This window comes from Triticum urartu, chromosome 2A, assembly GCF_056163025.1.
Source record: "Triticum urartu cultivar PI428250 chromosome 2A, HENAU_Tu73, whole genome shotgun sequence".
NCBI classification, from domain to species: domain Eukaryota; kingdom Viridiplantae; phylum Streptophyta; class Magnoliopsida; order Poales; family Poaceae; genus Triticum; species Triticum urartu.
The window spans coordinates 713,569,170-713,592,630 of NC_141874.1; the positions used below are offsets into that span (position 1 = coordinate 713,569,170).

Genomic DNA, 23,461 nt, shown 5'->3' on the forward strand with positions numbered 1-23,461 from the left:
ACTAACCTTAGGCAAACTTGACAAAAATGTGTGGCAAAGTATAGCAATGCTAGGTCTAGAACCAAACAACCCCATAATTTTATTACACCATATCATTTTGAATTATTTCATTGAGGTCACCATATCCAAAAGGTTAAGACCATACATTTGAGTGAGAAAATGAGAGGCTTGACATAAACATCGGCGACTAGTCATCTCCACAGAAATGAAGACAGGACCGTGATCAAGCGTGACGGTTGTCCGACCCGCGGTGATCGTTAGCCGACCGACCGGCTTTGTCTAGTGCGCGCGCGCTTAGAAGATCAGTGACATATCGCGCTACCGTATAATACACATTGTATATTTTCTGATAAAGAAAATAAAAATCCATTTATTCTAGAAAACTTCAGGGCGAAGTACAGTAATATCATTCCCGGCAATAAATACCAGTTATAGAGTAAAACCCTGGAACTTCGTGAGGAAGGAATTTGAATTATAAAACCCCAACTCCCTTCCTACGATACACCTCGCCACTGCCTCACCCACCGAGACACCCACCCCTACCGCCCTACGCCGCACCGTTCCATGGAGATGGAGGACCTCGCCGGAGCCATCACGGACCTGACCGCCCTCTCCACGCGGCTCCTGCTTCAACTCAGCGGCGACGGCGAGAAACGCAACCTGGCCATCTCCCCGCTGTCTATCCACTCCGTGCTCGTCCTTCTCGCTGCCGGTGCCACGGGCGACACCCTCGACCAGATCGTCTCCTTCCTGGGCCTCTCCCGCGGCGCTGCGCATGCGGCCCTCGCCTCGGAGGTGGCCACCCTTGTATTCGGGAGGGCCGATGGCGTGGAGCCCCAAATCCGGTGCGCAGTAGGCGTTTGGGTGGACGCGTCGCTCCGGCTGAGGCCCGCCTTCGCCGACAAGGTCGCCTCCAAGTTCAAGGCCGCGGTGCGAGCCATGCCATTCAGAGAGAATGTACGCACAGTAATTCTCCACTACTTAATTGATTATTATCCGTCCGGCAACCACACTTCTCTTAATTTCTGCTGCAATTCAGATCTTGCCTAGCTAGTTCCTATATATACACACAGAAAATGTCGATCGATCATACCGCTATATATTGCCTGTATTTTTAATTTGTTTTGTCCAACTAATTGAGAATTAATCAACCTAAGGTGGAAGAGGCGAGGGTTGAGATCAACCGCTGGTTTGAGGACAAGACAGGCGGCTTCATCAAGGACCTCATGCCAGAAGGCCACCTCGACGCCATCTCGACGGTCCTTGTCATCGGCAACGCGCTCTATGTGAGGGGCACATGGCTAGATCCGTTCATTCCTTACAACACACTGGACGACGACTTCTTCTTGCCCGACGCCGACGGGAGCCGTGTGCGCGTGCCGTTCATGACGAGCACAAACGATCAGCGAATCAGCTGCCATCCCGGCTTCAAAGTCCTGCTGCTGCCCTACGAGAGCAAAGGCAACCACGAGTTCAGCATGCACATCTACCTCCCCGACGAGCGCGACGGCCTGCAGGCCCTGGTGCGCGAGATCAGCTCCTCCGGCACCGCCGAGTTCCTGGACCGCTGCGTCCCAACACGACACGTCGCGGTGAGGAACCTGAGAATCCCAAAGTTCCAGGTGTCATCCAAGATAGATGCGCGAGATGTGCTGAAAGGCCTTGGTCTGGAGCTACCGTTCCACTTTACATACGACTGGTCGGAGATGATCGAATTCTCAGAGCCAGCGCCGCCTGTAGCGGTGCAGAACGTACTCCACGAGTGCGTTGTGGAGGTGAACGAGGATGGAACAATGGCCGCTGCGGCCACTGAAGCTGATTTAATGATGGGGTTCTCCATCACGGCGGAGGAGGAACCGGCGGCTCATGTTGACTTCATGGCAGATCACCCGTCCCTGTTCCTAATCAGGGAGGACAAGAGTGGCATTGTTCTTTTTACCGGGCAAGTGGTCAATCCCCTGCTTTAGCTACTCCACTAGTACTCCCTCCTTACCGGTTTAGATAGCCAAATAGCAATGCTCAACTAAAAAATCTCACCAACCAAAATAGATGATGAGTGATGGAATAATTTTGATAGTTTACAAAAGGACTCAATAAATGCACTCGTTTTTCTCAAACAATTATGTTTTTCAATGAATTAATTGCAATACATGCATGTGTGACCAATAAATAACTAAGAACTTTTACATGCATTGGTGGGTTTTCATTTAATCCTTGCATGCAATGATTTAATGCATCTTGATATCTGAGCGTGTGCTGGGAAGCCATAGAAATGAGACTTATTAAACGGAAAACGAAAGTCTTGAGACTTATAGAAATGAGACTTATAAAATTGTGAATATCTGCATCCGACATAGGTTTAACCGCCGCTAACTGTCGAATCAACTCTAAGGATCTCTCAGCCTCTAGGTTTAAAATGTCATTAACTGATTTAACAATTTCTACCCCATTTGTCCCAAGCGAGACTCCTATGTCATAGGCTCTACTCATAATCTCATGCTGTGAAAAATGCAGAATAGAACATTGCTTATTAACCGACATACCTGTCTGGGCCTCGACGTCCCTAAGCTTGGCGGCTCGCATAGCGCGCCCAAGCTGAAAGTCGTCGGCATCTGGCTGGTCCTGAACCCGAGTACTGACGTGCCTGCTAGAGAGTACAGGGTCCGGGTGGCCGCCAAACGCAATCACCTCCTCAGTAGACCACGGCTGCGGGATGGGCACCTCCTCCGCAGGGCCGTCCGCCGTGACGTGACCAGGCAAAGGGGGAGTCGGCGGCCTGGAGCCTCCAGGTCCACCTCCCGTAGGACCCATAGCCGGCCGGCGCCCTCCAAACGAAGCTGGTGAAGATCGTGCCGGAGGTAGTCTCGCGGCCGAGTCCAGAGCCGCCTGCCCAGGACTCGCCTGCGGCGAAGACCTCTCAGGCGCACCCATCTGGTGTGCGGGCGCTGGCTGGGGCTCGGGACACTCCTGTGCCGCCTGCCCATTAGCGCGTGGCGACCCCTCGCCAGCCCGCGTCGGACTCGTGTAGCAAGCACGGGCCGCCGGCCTGTAGCCGACCCCCGCCTGATCCGACACTGGTAGTGATGACGCCATGGCCTCCTGCCCAGCCGCTGTCGTCCGCTTCGGACTCGTGGCGCGCGCCACGCCAGACTAGGCCAAACCACACTTCGGCGACAAGACAAGTGGCTCCTCAGTAATGGGATCCATCGGAATGGGTGGCAAATTGTGCTCTGCAACATCATCATTATCGACACAGTCACTCCACAGTCGAGGAGGTGCGGAAGACGACATCCCAAAGGACCCAAACCTCAGAGTGTGAACAGGTGTGGACGAAGTCCGCACTGAACCCCTCTCCGGCGCCTGCGGATTGGGTTGACTTGCAGCCACATTAGAACCCTCCCGTTCTCCATCACTACCATTGTTCTCCCTATTGCCCGTGTCATCATCTTTATCAGACATGTCCACATCACCCCCATCCAGGAGTGCTTTCTGAAACATCTCAGCGTCCTCTAATTTAATCTCTAGTTTGTATACCATTCCGGCATGCGTCCACCTAACCACATCCGGAATGTGCTCAATAGCCAGAACACTGACAAGTAACCTGGGCACCCCGTGAGCCCGAGTAAACTGCATATCAACTCGCTCGGTCTTTCCGATCAAAGATCGAAGACTACAAACCACCCTAGCATCACTGAGAGGCTTAGAGGGTGCCCCTGAAAAACGAACCCAGACCCGAGACAAAAGTGTGCCTTTGGGTTATGTTTGCTTCCAAGCATAAAACTCAAGAATACATTCGGTACCCGACACGCGCACCCGTCAAAAATTGACAACGTAGAAATAACATCTAACCAAACCGCAATGATGCACCAGACAACGAGCCACAACAGTCTTAGCGAAGCCAAAAAATTCAATTGCCTGCACGATGAACTCCGAACAAACCAAAACGAGCCCCACAATCGAAATAAGCGGCTAAAGAGAAAAGAAAAGAACCCCCAGAAGAGGAACGACGGATTGAAGCATAAATTGCCTTCTGGCCATCTATTTTCATGATATAATTTTACTACACCATATCATTTTGAATTATTTCATTAAGGTCACCATATCCAAAAGGTTAAGACCATACATTTAAGTGAGAAAATGTGAGGCCCGACATAAACATCGGCAACTAGTCATCTCCACAGAAATGAAGACAGGACCGTGATCAGGCGTGACGGTTGTCTGACCCACGGCGATTGTTAGCCGACCGATCGTCTTTGTCTAGTGTGCGCGCGCTTAGAAGTGTTAGAAGATTCAGTTTAAATCACGTTGTAATCTCAAACTCCCCTTATCTCTATTCCCTCTCGTGTTCCTCTTGTTCTCTATATGTACCGCTGTATCCTAGCGATTGGTCTCAACTTGTACGCCACGAACAGGGGTTCTTCCTGTCGCATATAATTACAGATCACACGGTTCCTTACAAGGAGTGGGAACGCTTCCAAACTTTACATGGTATACAGAGCTACCCTCTTCCCAATCTAGCTTCCAGAAAGACTTCCTTCCATCGCCATGTCTTCCACCTCAACCACGGTCATCCTCAACCTCGGTCCTCCCCCATCCGAGAAGTTGGCAAAGGGGAATTACCTCTTGTGGAAAGCTCAGGTGATGCCCGGCCTGCGAGGAGCGCAGGTCACAGGGCTTCTAGATGGAACAGATGCGGCGCCCCCAATCACGGTGGAGCAGCAACAGTCGGACAAGACCACGGTTGCAGTACCAAATCCTATGTACGCGCCGTGGCTGTCGAAGGATCAGCAGGTCCTAAGTCACCTGCTGAATTCACTCTCCGAGGAGACCACGGTAAGGAAAACACCTTCGATCTATGGACTGCAATCACCACAATTTTTGCATCGCAGTCCCAGTCCAAAATCACGAACCTGCTGATCTCCATCACCATCACGAAGTAGGGGGCCATGTCCAGCAACACCTACATCGCCAAGATGAAAAACCTTGGGGACGAACTTGCAGCAGCAGGTCGTCCGGTGTCTTGATCCCGAGATGGTGGATTATGTACTTACAGGTCTTGACCGAGATTACGATCCGGTTGTGGCAGCCATTGGCGCAGTCAAAACTTCCATCACGGTGGACGAGCTCTTCGCCCAGATTTCTGCCATCGATCAACGAGTAGAGATGCTCGGTGATGGTACAGATGGGAGCTTCAATTCATCGGCAAACACGGTGTACAGGGGGCGCGACCAGAATAAGAATCAAGGCCATGGGCATGGCCACAGAGGGCATGGCCGAGGAAGACGTCCTCCTTCTCCCTCTGTTGGCAGTGGTGGAAGAAGCTACAGAGGCTGCCCACAACAACAGCAGCATCATCGTCAACAAGCCCCTCAGGATTATCCCAAGTGCCAGATCTGTTACAAGTTCCACGCGGGAGGTGCCCGTGCATGTTGGGATCGCTATGAGGAAGATGACTACGAGGACAAAGAGGCTAATGCTGTCACCAACAGCTATGGCATCGATACCAACCGGTATGCGGACACTGGAGCTACAAATGACATCACGGGTGAACTGGACAAGTTGATAATCAGAGACAAGTACCATGGACCGGATCAAATTCACACCACAAGCGGTTCTGGTATGGAAATTACTCATATTGGTCATTCAATTGTTAAAACCCCCATGAAAAATTTGCATCTAAATCAAATTCTACATGTGCCGGAAACTTCAAAAAATCTTGTCTCAGTTCATACGTTTACTCGTGATAACCGTGTTCCCATTGAATTTTATCCTTAGTTCTTTTTGGTTAAGGACTTGGACACGAGGAGAGTACTTCTTAGGGGCAAGTGCGTGGGAGGTCTTTACCCACTCATATCATTGTCATCATCATCATCGCTGAATAAGCAAGCTTTTGTCGTCATCAAGGCATCTTCTTCAAAGTGGCATAGTAGATTAGGTCATCCCTCATCGGTTATTGTTAAACTTACTCTTAGTAGAAATAAGCTTTCTCATACTCATGAGGCTAGCATTGAGTCAGTTTGTGATTCATGTCAGCAAGCTAAAAGTCATCAGCTACCATATCCTATTTCTACCAGTATCTCTACTGCACCCTTACAACTTGTATTCTCAGATGTTTGGGGGCCCGCTCCTGTTTCAGTTGGTAGACATTCATATTATGTAAGCTTTATCGATGATTATAGTAAATTTACTTGGATCTATCTCCTTAAAAAACGATCTGAAGTGTTTCAAGTTTTCAAGAATTTTCAAAATCTTGTCGAATGAAAACTAAACACTAAGATCATTGCCATGCAAATTGACTGGGGTGGTGAATACAAGAAACTCAATTCTTTCTTTCAGTAACTTAGTATCTCACACCATGTTTCATGTCCTCATGCTCACCAACAGAATGGTTCTGCAGAAAGAAAACATCGCCATGTTGTTGAGGTAGGGCTTGCCCTACTAGCAAATGCATCCATGCCACTAAAATTTTGGGATGATGCATTCTTGACTGTCACATATCTTATAAACTTGCTTCCTAGCAGAGTCATCAAGTTTGAAACTCCTATCACACGACTTTTTTGGCATCACTCCTGATTACAAATCACTTCGTGTATTTGGGTGTGCATGCTGGCCCAACCTTAGACCATACAATGCACATAAACTTGCCTTCCGTTCAAAGCAATGCGCTTTTCTTGGATATAGTCCAATTCACAAACGGGTCAAATGTCTAGATATCTCCACTGGTAGGGTCTACATATCGCGTGACGTTGTTTTTGATGAGTCTGTCTTTCCCTTTGCATCTCTTCATCCTAATGCCAGAGCCCTCCTTAAAAAGGAAATTCTTCTTCTTCCGTTCAATCTTCATGATTTTGATCATGGGGGTGACAATTGTACTAACAAAAATGATGATTCTACTAGTACTCGTACTGTGTCTATACCTGTGCAGGCTCATGGAGAAGAGCAGAAGAAAACGGTCCAGAAAACGGTGAAGAAAATGGTCAAAATTTCATTGAAAATGAGGTTATATTTCATGCACAGGAAGGAGACGGAATAGGCGATGGACACGAGGAGAATCCCGCGGCACCTGGAACTCCTGTGCGCCAAGATCCCTTGGATCACGCACGAAGATTTGCGCGGGATCGCGTGCCTGGCAGAACCCAGTCCAGCCAGCGGGCGGGCGCCATGTCGGTTGCTACAACGGCTGTCCCACGACCCACGTGCCTGCATGTGCCAGCGGCTGGCTCGGGATCGCCGCAATCCACGCGCGAGCGAGAGCCCATGACAGCGACTGGCTCGGGATCCTCTATGGCTGCTGACTTAGGAAAAGGGGCCACAACGCAGGCTACAATGTCCAACTCCAGATCTGCTGCGCAAAGTGGATCTGACGTTTCTCCAGGATCAGGATCTTTCTGCGGCTGAGTCTGCATCACCCCATGCACAACAAATTACACTTCCTGTTCAACCAGTGATCTTGCGTGTTTCAACTCGATTACAAAAAGGTATAAGAAATCCAAGAATCCGAACTGATGGAACTATACCATATGGCATGTTGTGTATTGCAGGGGAACCAACAAGGTTAGAAGATGCACTCAGAGATCTGAGGTGGAAAAATGCAATGGATGAAGAATACTCTACACTTATGAGAAACAAAACTTGGCATCTTGTACCTGAACAAAGAGGTAAAAATATCATTGATTGTAAATGGGTTTATAGAATCAAGAAAAAGGCAGATGGCTCGATTGACAGATATAAGGCACAACTAGTTGCAAAAGGTTTTAAGTAACGTTATGGTCTGGATTATGAAGATACTTCCAGTCTTGTCATCAAAGCTGCAATTATTAGGCTTGTGCTAGCTATTTCTGTGTCTAAGGGGTGGAGCTTGAGACAGCTAGATGTTCAGAATGCGTTTTTTGCATGGTGTTCTGGAAGATGAGGTTTACATGAGACAACCACCTGGGTATGAGAATAAAAAAACACCCCACTATGTGTGCAAGCTTGATAAGGCTCTTTATGGCTTGAAACAAGCACCGAGAGCATGGTACTCAAGGTTGAGCTCTCAGTTGAGGCATCTTGGTTTTATTGCATCCAAGGCTGACACGTCACTCTTCATTTATAATAAGGGAAACACAGTTATATTTGTGTTGATGTATGTTGATGATATTATAGTTGCAAGTTCTTCACAAAGTGCTACTAATGCTCTTCTGCAAGATCTAAGTTCAGAATTTGCTCTCAAAGATCTTGGTGATGTACGCTTCTTCCTAGGCATTGAAGTTAAGAAGCTTCAAGATGGCATAGTATTGATTCAGGAAAAATATGCTACTGAATTTCTAACTCATATGGGGATGAAGGACTGTAAGCCTTCACCCAGACCATTGTCCTCTTTAGAAAAACTTTCAGCGTTTGAAGGTGAGCCACTCAAGGAAGAAGAAAGCACAAAATATAGGAGTGCTGTGGGAGCCTTGCAGTACTTGACGTTGACACAACCAGATATATCCTTTGCAGTTAACAAGGTTTGTCAGTATTTGCATGCTCCTACTACGGTACACTGGATAACTGTTAAAAGAATTATAAGATACATAAAGCATACTGCAAGTTTGGGTCTCCAGTTCAGACGTTCTAGTTCTACTCTTGTTAGTGCATTTTCTAATGCTGACTGGGCATGATGTAGTGATGACAGAAAATCAACTGGAGGCTTTGCAGTATTTTTTGGCTCTAATCTTATCTCCTGGAGTGCCAGAAAACAAGCCACAGTGTAAAGATCAAGTACAGAAGCTGAGTACAAATTCTTAGCGAATGCCACTGCTGAAATTATTTGGTTGGAATCACTTCTTCATGAGCTAGGAATTAAGCAACATCGTACATCTTGTTTATGGTGTGACAATTTGGGAGCAACCTACCTTTCTGCTAATCCGTTTTTTCATGATAGAACCAAACACATTGAAATTGACTTTCATTTTTTGAGAGAAAAATATTGCAGAGAAGAAGTTGGACATATGGTTTATTCCTTCCAAAAATCAAGTGGCAGACGGGTTCACCAAAGCCCTTCCGGCAAGGCCATTTGAGGAATTCAAGAGGAACTTAAATATAGGGTAGTTTAGATTAAGGGAGGGTGTTAGAAGATTCAGTTTAAATCACGTTTTTTGTGGGGAAAGGAAATTTTCATTACGCACGGGGGCCTCTCAGCCACAACCAAGTTTACAATGAAGTCTAACCCCGAGTACAACCACACTGCGGTTCGGGGGGTACTTGTTGGAAATATGAGCAAATTACTACGAGATTTAATCCGAATAAACAGAAGATAAATCATGACAACAACAGCAGAGATTAAACTAATCATGCGAACTAGCATAGCAGATGAACATATTGAAGGAAATATGCCCTAGAGGCAACAATAAAGTTATTATTTATTTCCTTATATCATGATAAATGTTTATTATTCATGCTAGAATTGTATTAACCGGAAACATAATACATGTGTGAATACATAGACAAACAGAGTGTCACTAGTATGCCTCTACTTGACTAGCTCGTTAATCAAAGATGGTTATGTTTCCTAACCATAAACAAGGAGTTGTTATTTGATTAACGGGATCACATCATTAAGTGAATGATCTGATTGACATGACCCATTCCATTAGCTTAGCACCCGATCGTTTAGTATGTTGCTATTGCTTTCTTCATGACTTATACATGTTCCTATAACTATGAGATTATGCAACTCCCGTTTGCCGGAGGAACACTTTGTGTACTACCAAACGTCACAACGTAACTGGGTGATTATAAAGGAGCTCTACAGGTGTCTCCAAAGGTACATGTTGGGTTGGCGTATTTCGAGATTAGGATTTGTCAGTCCGATTGTCGGAGAGGTATCTCTAGGCCCTCTCGGTAATGCACATCACTTAAGCCTTGCAAGCATTGCAACTAATGAGTTATTTGCGGGATGATGTATTACAGAAAGAGTAAAGAGACTTGCCGGTAACGAGATTGAACTAGGTATTGGAATACCGATGATCGAATCTCGGGCAAGTAACATACCGATGACAAAGGGAACAACGTATGTTGTTATGCGGTCTGACCGATAAAGATCTTTGTAGAATATGTAGGAGCCAATATGGGCATCTAGGTCCCGCTATTGGTTATTGACCAGAGACATGTCTCGGTCATGTCTACATTGTTCTCGAACCCGTAGGGTCCGCACGCTTAAGGTTACGATGACAGTTATATTATGAGTTTATGCATTTTGATGTACCGAAGTTTGTTCGGAGTCCCGGATGTGATCACGGACATGACGAGGAGTCTCGAAATGGTCGAGACATAAAGATTGATATATTGGAAGCCTATGTTAGGATATCGGAAGTGTTCCGGGTGAAATCGGGATTTTACCGGAGTACCGGGAGGTTACCGGAACCCCCCGGGAGCTACATGGGCCTTAACGGGCCTTAGTGGAAGAAGAGGAGAGGCAGCCAGGGCTGGGCCGCGCGCCCCTCCCCCTAGTCCGAATAGGACAAGGAGAGACGGGGCCGGCGCCCTCTTCCTTCTCTCTCTCTCTTTTCCCACCTCGCGAGTCCTATTCCAACTAGGATTGGGGGAGAAGTCCTACTCCCGGAGGGAGTAGGACTCCTCCTGGCGCGCCCTGTGTGGCCGGCCGGCCTCCCCCTCTTGGTCCTTTATATACGGAGGCAGGGGCACCCCAGAGACACACAAGTTGATCCACGTGATCTTATTCTTAGCCGTGTGCGGCGCCCCCAGCCACCATAGTCCTCGATAATATTGTAGCGGTGCTTAGGCGAAGCCCTGCAGCAGTAGTGCATCAAGATCGTCACCACGCCGTCGTGCTGACGGAACTCTTCCCCGACACTTTGTTGGATCGGAGTCCGGGGATCGTCATCGAGCTGAACGTGTTCTAGAACTGGAAGGTGCCGTAGTTTCGGTGCTTGATCGGTCGGACCGTGGAGACGTACGACTACATCAACCAAACGCTTCCGTTGTCGATCTACTAGGGTACGTAGATCATACTCTCCCCTCTCGTTGCTATGAATCACATGATCTTGCGTGTGCGTAGGAATTTTTTTGAAATTACTACGTTCCCCAACAGTGGCATCCGAGCCTAGGTTTTATATGTTGATGTAATATGCACGAGTAGAACACAAGTGAGTTGTGGGCGATATAAGTCATACTGCTTACCAGCATGTCATACTTTGGTTCGGCGGTATTGTTGGATGAAGCGGCCCGGACCGACATTACGCGTACGCTTACGCGAGACCGGTTCTCCCGACGTGCTTTGCACAGAGGTGGCTCGCGGGTGACAGTTTCTCCAACTTTAGTTGAATCGAGTGTGGCTACGCCCAGTCCTTGCGAAGGTTAAAACAGCACCAACTTGACAAACTATCATTGTGGTTTTGATGCGTAGGTAAGATTAGTTCTTGCTTAAGCCCGTAGCAGCCACGTAAAACTTGCAACAACAAAGTAGAGGACGTCTAACTTGTTTTTGCAGGGCATGTTGTGATGTGATATGGTCAAGACATGATGCTGATTTTTATTGTATGAGATGATCATGTTTTGTAACCGAGTTATCGGCAACTGGCAGGAGCCATATGGTTGTCGTTTTATTGTATGCAATGCAATCGCGATATAATGCTTTACTTTATCACTAAGCGGTAGCGATAGTCGTGGAAGCACAAGCTTGGCGAGACGACAACGATGCTACGATGGAGATCAAGGTGTCGCGCCGGTGACGATGGTGATCATGACGGTGCTTCGAAGATGGAGATCACACGGACAAGATGATGATGGCCATATCATATCACTTATATTGATTGCATGTGATGTTTATCTTTTATGCATCTTATCTTGCTTTGATTGACGGTAGCATTATAAGATGATCTCTCACTGAATTATCAAGAAGTGTTCTCCCTGAGTATGCACCGTTGCGAAAGTTCTTCGTGCTGAGACACCACGTGATGATCGGGTGTGATAGGCTCTACGTTTAAATACAACGGGTGCAAAACAGTTGCACACGCGGAATACTCAGGTTATACTTGACGAGCCAAGCATATACAGATATGGCCTCGGAACACGGAGACCGAAAGGTCGAGCGTGAATCATATAGTAGATATGATCAACATAGTGATGTTCACCAATGAAACTACTCCATCTCACGTGATGATCGGACATGGTTTAGTTGATTTGGATCACGTAATCACTTAGAGGATTAGAGGGATGTGTATCTAAGTGGGAGTTCTTTAAGTAAATTAACTGAACTTAAATTTATCATGAAACTTAGTACCTGATAGTATCTTGCTTGTTTATGCTTGATTGTAGATAGATGGCTCGTCTTGTTGTTCCGTTGAATTTTCATGCGTTCCTTGAGAAAGCAAAGTTGAAAGATGATGGTAGCAATTACACGGACTGGGTCCGTAACTTGAGGATTATCCTCATTGCTGCAAAGAAGAATTACGTCCTGGAAGCACCGCTGGGTGCCAGGCCTGCTGCAGGAGCAACGCCAGATGTTATGAACGTCTGGCAGAGCAAAGCTGATGACTACTCGATAGTTCAGTGTGCCATGCTTTACGGCTTAGAATCGGGACTTCAACGACGTTTTGAACGTCATGGAGCATATGAGATGTTCCAGGAGTTGAAGTTAATATTTCAAGCAAATGCCCGGATTGAGAGATATGAAGTCTCCAATAAGTTCTATAGCTGCAAGATGGAGGAGAACAGTTCTGTCAGTGAGCATATACTCAAAATGTCTGGGTATAATAATCACTTGATTCAATTGGGAGTTAATCTTCCAGATGATTGCGTCATTGACAGAATTCTCCAATCACTGCCACCAAGCTACAAGAGCTTCGTGATGAACTATAATATGCAAGGGATGAATAAGACTATTCCCGAGCTCTTCGCAATGCTGAAAGCTGCGGAGGTAGAAATCAAGAAGGAGCATCAAGTGTTGATGGTAAACAAGACCACTAGTTTCAAGAAAAAGGGCAAAGGGAAGAAGAAGGGGAACTTCAAGAAGAACAGCAAACAAGTTGCTGCTCAAGAGAAGAAACCCAAGTCTGGACCTAAGCCTGAAACTGAGTGCTTCTACTACAAGCAGACTGGTCACTGGAAGCGGAACTGCCCCAAGTATTTGGCGGATAAGAAGGATGGCAAGGTGAACAAAGGTATATGTGATATACATGTTATTGATGTGTACCTTACTAATGCTCGCAGTAGCACCTGGGTATTTGATACTGGTTCTGTTGCTAATATTTGCAACTCGAAACAGGGACTACGGATTAAACGAAGATTGGCTAAGGACGAGGTGACGATGCGCGTGGGAAACGGTTCCAAAGTCGATGTGATCGCAGTCGGCACGCTACCTCTACATCTACCTTCGGGATTAATATTAGACCTAAATAATTGTTATTTGGTGCCAGCGTTAAGCATGAACATTATATCTGGATCTTGTTTGATGCGAGACGGTTATTCATTTAAATCAGAGAATAATGGTTGTTCTATTTATATGAGTAATATCTTTTATGGTCATGCATCCTTGAAGAGTGGTCTATTGAATCTCGATAGTAGTAACACACATATTCATAATGTTGAAGCCAAAAGATGCAGAGTTGATAATGATAGTGCAACTTATTTGTGGCACTGCCGTTTAGGTCATATCGGTGTAAAGCGCATGAAGAAACTCCATACTGATGGACTTTTGGAACCACTTGATTATGAATCACTTGGTACTTGCGAACCGTGCCTCATGGGAAAGATGACCAAAACACCGTTCTCCGGTACTATGGAGAGAGCAACAGATTTGTTGGAAATCATACATACAGATGTATGTGGTCCGATGAATATTGAGGCTCGTGGCGGATATCGTTATTTTCTCACCTTCACAGATGACTTAAGCAGATATGGGTATATCTACTTAATGAAACATAACTCTGAAACATTTCAAAAGTTCAAAGAATTTCAGAGTGAAGTTGAAAATCATCGTAACAAGAAAATAAAGTTTCTACGATCTGATCGTGGAGGAGAATATTTGAGTTACTAGTTTGGTGTACATTTGAAAAATTGTGGAATAGTTTCGCAACTCACGCCACCCGGAACACCACAGCGCAATGGTGTGTCCGAACGTAGTAATCGTACTTTACTAGATATGGTGCGATCTATGATGTCTCTTACTGATTTACCGCTATCGTTTTGGGGATACGCTCTAGAGACGGCCGCATTCACGTTAAATAGGGCACCATCAAAATCCGTTGAGACGACGCCTTATGAACTGTGGTTTGGCAAGAAACCAAAGTTGTCGTTTCTGAAAGTTTGGGGCTGCGATGCTTATGTGAAAAAGCTTCAACCTGATAAGCTCGAACCCAAATCGGAGAAATGTGTCTTCATAGGATATCCAAAGGAGACTATTGGATACACCTTCTATCACAGATCCGAAGGCAAAACTTTTGTTGCTAAGTTCGGAAACTTTCTAGAGAAGGAGTTTCTCTCGAAAGAAGTGAGTGGGAGGAAAGTAGAACTTGACGAGGTAACTGTACCTGCTCCCTTATTGGAAAGTAGTGCATCACAGAAAACTGTTTCTATGACAACTACACCAGTGAGTGAGGAAGCTAATGATGATGATCATGAAACTTCAGAACAAGATACTACTGAACCTCGTAGATCAACCAGAGTAAGATCCGCGCCAGAGTGGTACGGTAATCCTATTCTGCAAGTCATGCTACTAGATCATGATGAACCTACGAACTATGAAGAAGCGATGGTGAGCCCAGATTCCGCAAAGTGGCTTGAAGCCATGAAATCTGAGATGGGATCCATGTATGAGAACAAAGTATGGACTTTGGTTGACTTGCCCGATGATCGGCAACCAATTGAGAATAAATGGATCTTCAAGAAGAAGACTGACGCTGACGGTAATATTACTGTCTACAAAGCTCGACTTGTCGCAAAAGGTTTTCGGCAAGTTCAAGGGATTGACTACGATGAGACCTTCTCACCCGTAGCGATGCTTAAGTCTGTCCGAATCATGTTAGCAATTGCCGCATTTTATGATTATGAAATTTGGCAGATGGATGTCAAAACTGCATTCCTGAATGGATTTCTGGAAGAAGAGTTGTATATGATGCAACCAGAAGGTTTTGTCGATCCAAAGGGAGCTAACAAAGTGTGCAAGCTCCAGCGATCCATTTATGGACTGGTGCAAGCCTCTCGGAGTTGGAATAAACGCTTTGATAGTGTGATCAAAGCATTTGGTTTTATATAGACTTTTGGAGAAGCCTGTATTTACAAGAAAGTGAGTGGGAGCTCTATAGCATTTCTGATATTATATGTAGATGACATATTACTAATTGGAAATGATATAGAATTTCTGGATAGCATAAAGGGATACTTGAATAAGAGTTTTTCAATGAAAGACCTCGGTGAAGCTGCTTACATATTAGGCATTAAGATCTATAGAGATAGATCAAGACGCTTAATTGGACTTTCACAAAGCACATACCTTGACAAAGTTTTGAAGAAGTTCAAAATGGATCAAGCAAAGAAAGGGTTCTTGCCTGTGTTACAAGGTGAAGTTGAGTAAGACTCAATGCCCGACCACTGCAGAAGATAGAGAGAATATGAAAGATGTTCCCTACGCTTCAGCCATAGGCTCTATCATGTATGCAATGCTGTGTACCAGACCTGATGTGTGCCTTGCTATAAGTCTAGCAGGGAGGTACCAAAGTAATCCAGGAGTGGATCACTGGACAGCGGTCAAGAACATCCTGAAGTACCTGAAAAGGACTAAGGACATGTTTCTCGTATATGGAGGTGACAAAGAGCTCATCGTAAACGGTTACGTTGATGCAAGCTTTGAAACTGATCCGGGCGATTCTAAATCGCAAACCGGATACGTGTTTACATTAAACGGTGGAGCTGTCAGTTGGTGCAGTTCTAAACAAAGCGTCGTGGCGGGATCTACATGTGAAGCGGAGTACATAGCTGCTTCGGAAGCAGCAAATGAAGGAGTCTGGATGAAGGAGTTCATATCCGATCTAGGTGTCATACCTAGTGCATCGGGTCCAATGAAAATCTTTTGTGACAACACTGGTGCAATTGCCTTGGCAAAGGAATCCAGATTTCACAAGAGAACCAAGCACATCAAGAGACGCTTCAATTCCATCCGGGATCTAGTCCAGGTGGGAGACATAGAGATTTGCAAGATACATACGGATCTGAATGTTGCAGACCCATTGACTAAGCCTCTTCCACGAGCAAAACATGATCAGCACCAAGGCTCCATGGGTGTTAGAATCATTACTGTGTAAACTAGATTATTGACTCTGGTGCAAGTGGGAGACTGAAGGAAATATGCCCTAGAGGCAATAATAAAGTTATTATTTATTTCCTTATATCATGATAAATGTTTATTATTCATGCTAGAATTGTATTAACCGGAAACATAATACATGTGTGAATACATAGACAAACAGAGTGTCACTAGTATGCCTCTACTTGACTAGCTCGTTAATCAAAGATGGTTATGTTTCCTAACCATAAACAAGGAGTTGTTATTTGATTAACGGGATCACATCATTAAGTGAATGATCTGATTGACATGACCCATTCCATTAGCTTAGCACCCGATCGTTTAGTATGTTGCTATTGCTTTCTTCATGACTTATACATGTTCCTATAACTATGAGATTATGCAACTCCCGTTTGCCGGAGGAACACTTTGTGTGCTACCAAACGTCACAACGTAACTGGGTGATTATAAAGGTGCTCTACAGGTGTCTCCAAAGGTACATGTTGGGTTGGCGTATTTCGAGATTAGGATTTGTCACTCCGATTGTCGGAGAGGTATCTCTGGGCCCTCTCGGTAATGCACATCACTTAAGCCTTGCAAGCATTGCAACTAATGAGTTAGTTGCGGGATGATGTATTACAGAACGAGTAAAGAGACTTGCCGGTAACGAGATTGAACTAGGTATTGGAATACCGACGATCGAATCTCGGGCAAGTAACATACCGATGACAAAGGGAACAACGTATGTTGTTATGCGGTGTGACCGATAAAGATCTTCGTAGAATATGTAGGAGCCAATATGGGCATCCAGGTCCCGCTATTGGTTATTGACTAGAGACATGTCTCGGTCATGTCTACATTGTTCTCGAACCCGTAGGGTCCGCACGCTTAAGGTTACGATGACAGTTATATTATGAGTTTATGCATTTTGATGTACTGAAGTTTGTTCGGAGTCCCGGATGTGATCACGGACATGACGAGGAGTCTCGAAATGGTCGAGACATAAAGATTGATATATTGGAAGCCTATGTTTGAATATCGGAAGTGTTCCGGGTGAAATCGGGATTTTACCGGAGTACCGGGAGGTTACCGGAACCCCCCGGGAGCTACATGGGCCTTAACGGGCCTTTGTGGAAGAAGAGGAGAGGCAGCCAGGGCTGGGCCGCGCGCCCCTCCCCCCTAGTCCGAATAGGACAAGGAGAGAGGGGGCCGGCGCCCTCTTCCTTCTCTCTCTCTCTTTTCCCACCTCGCGAGTCCTATTCCAACTAGGATTGGGGGAGAAGTCCTACTCCCGAAGGGAGTAGGACTCCTCCTGGCGCGCCCTGTGTGGCCGGCCGGCCTGCCCCTCTTGGTCCTTTATATACAGAGGCAGGGGCACCCCAGAGACACACAAGTTGATCCACGTGATCTTATTCTTAGCCGTGTGCGGCGCCCCCAGCCACCATAGTCCTCGATAATATTGTAGCGGTGCTTAGGCGAAGCCCTGCAGCAGTAGTGCATCAAGATCATCACCACGCCGTCGTGCTGACGGAACTCTTCCCCGACACTTTGTTGGATCGGAGTCTGGGGATCGTCATCGAGCTGAACGTGTGCTAGAACTCGGAGGTGCCGTAGTTTCGGTGCTTGATCGGTCGGGCCGTGGAGACGTACGACTACATCAACCAAATGCTTCTGTTGTCGATCTACTAGGGTACGTAGATCATACTCTCCCCTCTCGTTGCTATACATCACATGATCTTGCGTGTGCGTAGGAAATTTTTTGAAATTACTACGTTCCCCAACACATATCACATCTAGGGCACATACTATGTCGGGGATATACCCCGCGGTATGACCCGGCCGGAGTTGTAAACCGGTTGGGACTTGGTAAACCGGCGGATGTTAAACCGGCGGATGTTAAACCGGCAGATGTTAAACCGGCGGACAGTTAAGGCAGACAGTTAAGACAGATGGCTATGACAGACGATAAACCGGCTGGTGGTAAACCGGTAGGAGTTAAGTTAGACCATGTTAAACTGGCAGACAATGTTAAACCGGTAGACAATGTTAAACCGGCAACCAATGTTAAACCGGCAGACAATGTTAAACCGGCAGGCAATGTTAAACCGGCAGACAATGTTAAACCGGCAGACAATGTTAAACCGACAAACAGTGATAACTGGGTTGCCAGGGGTTATGAAGCCCAAGACATTATGAAGCCCAAGATGTTAAGAAGCCCATGAAGATAAGTGAGAATAGTTAAGTCTTAAGTCCGAGTTGGACTCTACATGTAACCCACCTCTTCAACATATATAAGGAGGGGTAGGGCTCCCCAAAGAGGGACAAGCTACAAGCAAGAAGAAACAATCTTAGGGATAGACACAAAGAGGAGAGCCGGTTTACGGCGACTCCCTCGTGATGATAATGAGACCTAGCCTCAAACAGCATGTAGGGTTGTTAGCGGATGATGTTTCCCGGGGCCCGAAGCTGTCTAAATCCCTGTCTTGTGTTGCGTGTCTCGATTCCTCTCAACCCCTCAAGCTACCACATAGATGCGTTGGCCTCACGACTAAGTCCTCACGCTAGGACATCTGCCATGACAAAACCACGATAGTTGGCGCCCACCGTGGGGCCTGCGCACGGTGGTGTCGAGTTCTTGGAGGGATCTTTTCTAAAGTTCGAGAAGTTTGCAATTTTTCAAGATAAAGAAGAGTCATCAACGGAGGAGTTATGTTGTTTCAATATTAAGCAGTCAGAGCAACAAAATACAAGATTGGTCCAAAGTCAAAAACAGTCAGGGTCAGGGTCTGTTCGTAGCTACTGTCCGGCGGTTTGTCTGATCAATTTTGATCCGCCGAGATGAACTGAAGCTTTATCCAATCCGGCATGTTGCATTACTACTGTACCGTACCTATGAGCTTTCAGAGCATCCGAGGGTATCAACTGGTAGCTGCTGATCGCTTTCTGGGATAAAGATGACGAGGGTTGCGTACTGCGTGCTGCTGTGACCTCGCGATCCATTGAACCGGATCTATTTCCGCTACACCATTGTCAGAAGCTGGAACAGAGAAATTTTCCTGTGGCAGCACCTCAGACGCGGCTGCCGCCGGGTTACTATGAACCCTATCTCCGTTTTGGGACAGGATGGAAAAATTACGCGTAAAGCAGATTGCGTTCGAGCCGCTGATGTATGCAGGTTCGCTTCAAATCTCAAAGTTTGGGAAGCGAACAAACTGATGAAGCTACTTACGTCCTCATGGGAAGACCCAAATCACCGCTTAAAGTCAAAGTACTAATTCAGCCAGTACGTCTCACGTGTTGGACGGAAGCCAAGGTGAAGATGAAGACAAGCCATCACATCAGATTGCCAGGGTATTAGATGCCAGTGCCAGTGCTTAGATTCTCAAGGGAAGATTACTATAAAAAAGAGAGAGAGAAACAGGCCATGACCTGGTCTGTTCAACTGGTTACGGCCCGTAAAGGTGAGGCGGACGACTTGGCAAGGCGGACGACCCAGAAACAGACCCCGCGCTGAGTCGCCCGAGCTGCCGTCGCCGGCCTCGGCCTCTGTTCTTCTCCAACCCGTCAGCTCAGCCTCCGCTGCCCTCCGGGTTGCTCATGCCAAACCGCCGCCGACCTCGCGCCAAGCTGGCCTCGCCTTGAACCGGCTCCGGCTGCCGCCAGCTCATCCCTCCGCTTTGACATGCAGCTTCTGAGCTGCCCGCAGCACCGATCCGGCGTAGACTCGTTCCAACCTGCCGCTGCACCCGTGCCTCGCACCCACTTCCGAGCCGCCGCCGAACCGGTGCCGGGCCGCCCCGGACTCATCTCTGTTGCCCTGAGACGCCCTGCTCCTCCGCTGTTGTAAATCGCCACTCTGCTTTACTCCGCCTCCGCTGGCTCCGAGCCACCTCCAGTCGCCATAGCTCGCCCGTTTTTCACCACCGAGGCGCTTCCATTGGCCAAGTTGACCCTGCCCTGTCGCCGTGAACCGCCGACGCCCCTGCTTCTAAACCGCCCAGGCTCGCGACCCCGAGTCGTCTCGCCTGTCTCCATGGTCGAACCGCCGGCGCCCCTGCCCCGTCGTTCTAAACCGCCATCGCCTCGTCAAACCAGCCGCGTCAGAATCGCCACCACAACCTCGTCTTCAAGTCGTCGGGCTCCGCCTCTGCGGGACTCCCCCCGTGCGACCCGCCGTGGACGGCTGCTCATCTTCTCCAGGCCTTGTCCGCACCCTCGTCTCCACCGAACCGCCCACGGGTCATCTCCACGGTGCTCCCAGTCCCGGGTCAAGCACTTGCTTCTGCGCGGTGTTCCCGCGGCTGCGGTGTGCCCTGTACCGGGCCTCCGCGCCTCCAAACCGCCTTCGCCGGGTTAAACTGCCATGTCGAACAGCCGCCGTGGGGCTCCGCCTCCGTTGCTTCGCCCTGTGAGCCGCCACCATCGAGGGCCGGCTTTTATCGCACCGCTTTCACCGGCTCACTTTCGCCGGGTTGCTGCGTCGCGCCCCTCACGCGGCGGCCCGCCTCCGAGTTGCTGTTTCTGCCGCCTCCCGGTGACCTGAGCTGCCGCAACTCGCCTTCGCCAAACCGGCGTCACCTCCGTTCCGCCTTGCTAAGTTGCTGCTTCTCCGGTGAGTCGCGACTTGCTATTACCATGGCCTTGGCTAAGCCGGCTTGTTGTTTCGCTGAACCACAGTTGCCTAAACTACCGTGGTCCTCGCTTAAACCGCCGTGGACCCCGCCTAAACCACCGCTGCCTTTGCTGGCTGTGTAATAAGCCACCCCGGGCAGGCCTCATGTCGCTTTGACCCGCGGCTGTAGGCGTACCTCGAGACAGTTTCGTGTCGCCTAACCCGGTCCGGTTTGAGCCGCCACGAGCCACCCCTGTGTGTACATCTGATCATTGCTGATGGCAGGTGCACGATTGGATTGATGTGGTAGTGATTCTACAAAGCGTAAGGCATTTCCGTTGATACATCAGCGTGTTCTAAAACAAAATACAAAAGTCTAGCCTCTGGTGCTGAAGATTGGGAGAAAAAGGGGGTCAGATCGGTTCAGCCCCTAAAACGCTGTCAGTTATCAAGGTTCTGTTTGCACTTAGTGTGATCTGTCCTTGCAAGAGCAATAGTTTGCCATAAGAAAGACTTGCACGGGTTCAGGCTGTACGATCATCAGTCATAGGCGGGTCAGTTTTCAAGGCAAGACCCATGCACTTGTTGAAAAGATTCAACCTGAGTGGGTAGCAACATTACATGGACCAAGTACTAAATCAAGTCGGGAAGACCGAGTGATCAAGTGCTAGAATATGAAGGATAGCATAGACTTCAACATTTGATATTTCAGTCTGTCTACCCAGACATATATGAGGCAGTGCTACATCAGATCACAACATACATCTGCGTTGGGCTATGTTCAGACATTATTAAGTGTCAGCATCCGATAAAAAAAATCAGGTGATATTCATTCAAGTTTATTTTATTTGATAGATATTGTTATTGTCAAAGAACAATTATGTTGGTTTGTATATTTTTATATGCAGGACCAATCTATATCAGCATATTAGGGTTACACTTGCCCATGCAAGCTGTCCAATGGACATGTGCAAACCGCCACCATGTGATCCGGTCTATATTATCAGCAGCTGTCTGTGCTGTCTGCATGAGATGTTTATTAAGTGCAAGTGAGCCGCTGCTCGGGTTCAACGCAACTACGCGCGATTGGACAATAAATCAGCTTTATCGGGGTGATCATCAACTCCGCGGCGGATAATTTCCGTCTTAACATATCAGGTGATATCCATCTAAGGACTATTTTATTAGCGCATAATATTTTTGTCAAGGAACAATTGCTTTGGCATGTGATATTTTTTGACGCAGGATAATTGATCATTACAAATGAGGCGTTATATTACGGGCGCGGAGCACGCACTAGCAACATTCTGCACTGGTGTTTCGTCCGTGTCATGCCACCTGGTGAATGAACGTGAGCACGTCGTCATCCCTGTGGCCATGTTTACATCAGCTTGCCGGGACCGCGCCCGCGATTAACTCGCCCGTCCGAGCCGGCTTATAACACCGCGGCCGACTCATCTGTCCGTGCCGCTTCTGATGCCGCGGTCGTCTTTGCTGTCCGTCTCTCGTGGCCTGGTCTACATCAACATATCGGGCCGCACCTGTCTGCACGAGCTGTTTATTGCGTATGAACAAGTCACAACTTGGGTAGCCCGTTTTTCTTTTAGCAAATTGGAGGCAAGTTATCATCAGCCGCCGTCTGCACTAATGGTTCAATGGACATGCACACAAATCGCTGCCACTACAGTTTGATCAACTTCAAATAGCCAGTTGGAAGGAACCATTGGCCGAGTTGCTGACACGGCTCATATGGGATCATTTATAACCCGCCGCAGTCACCTCAGCCTTCTGTGGATTTACATCGCGTTATCAACACCAATGATATATACCTTCTACTATGGTCAAAGTACGGAGAATCTCAAGACAACTCCTTGAGTCATCTTAAGACTCGGGGGCTACGATGATATGAATCAACAAGTCTTGCCAGTTTCAGCAAATTCAAGTGTCCCAGGATGTTAAAGGAAAAGATAACCCGGTCCCGGAGGTTACGGTTATATTGATGAAAATTTAAAGGCCGTCAGAAATATTCCGGCTCACAATGATACTTTCGGTTTATAATCCGGTTCAAGGGAAATCTATTCTACCACAAAGCTCTGAAGTGCTCAAATCCAGTTTAAAAAGGAATTAACCTCTCGCAAGTTTGAGTTAAAAGGCCGTCAGAAAATTTCTAGCTGAAAATGAAGATTCCGGTTTGCAATCCGGTTTAAGGGAAATTTGTTCTCCCACATAGCTTTGAAGCTCTCAATATCCGGTTCAAAATCCCGGTTCAAGAAGGATTTATCTCTTACGAAAAGTTAAAGGGTGCCAAAGAGGACCTGCTGCCATGATGCGCAGTTCAAACATGGGTATCCAGCCTTATTGGCTTATCATATTATTGATCACTTGGGGGCTTGGTCATGTCTGAACCATAGTCACACCTCTTGATCGGCTCAATGCCACAACATCACTTGGGGGCTTTGGTCGCGTCCGAACCATAGCAACACCTTTTGATAGGCGTAAAGCCACAACATCACTTGGGGACTTGTGGTCACGTCTGAACCATAGTCACGCCTCTTGATCGGCCTAGTGCCACAGCATCACTTGGG

The 23,461-nt window shown here is 47.3% G+C and overlaps 1 protein-coding gene across 1 annotated transcript; it reads left to right on the top strand.

The window, feature by feature from the left end:
* Positions 1–524: 524 nt before the first annotated feature.
* LOC125534253 (serpin-Z1-like) lies at positions 525–2,094 on the top strand. The gene is made up of 2 exons (XM_087540230.1): positions 525–957; positions 1,158–2,094. The coding sequence occupies exons 1-2, from the start codon at positions 565–567 to the stop codon at positions 1,965–1,967; spliced, it is 1,203 nt and encodes a 400-aa protein (XP_087396356.1). The 5' UTR covers positions 525–564; the 3' UTR covers positions 1,968–2,094.
* The last annotated feature ends 21,367 nt before the right edge of the window (positions 2,095–23,461 follow it).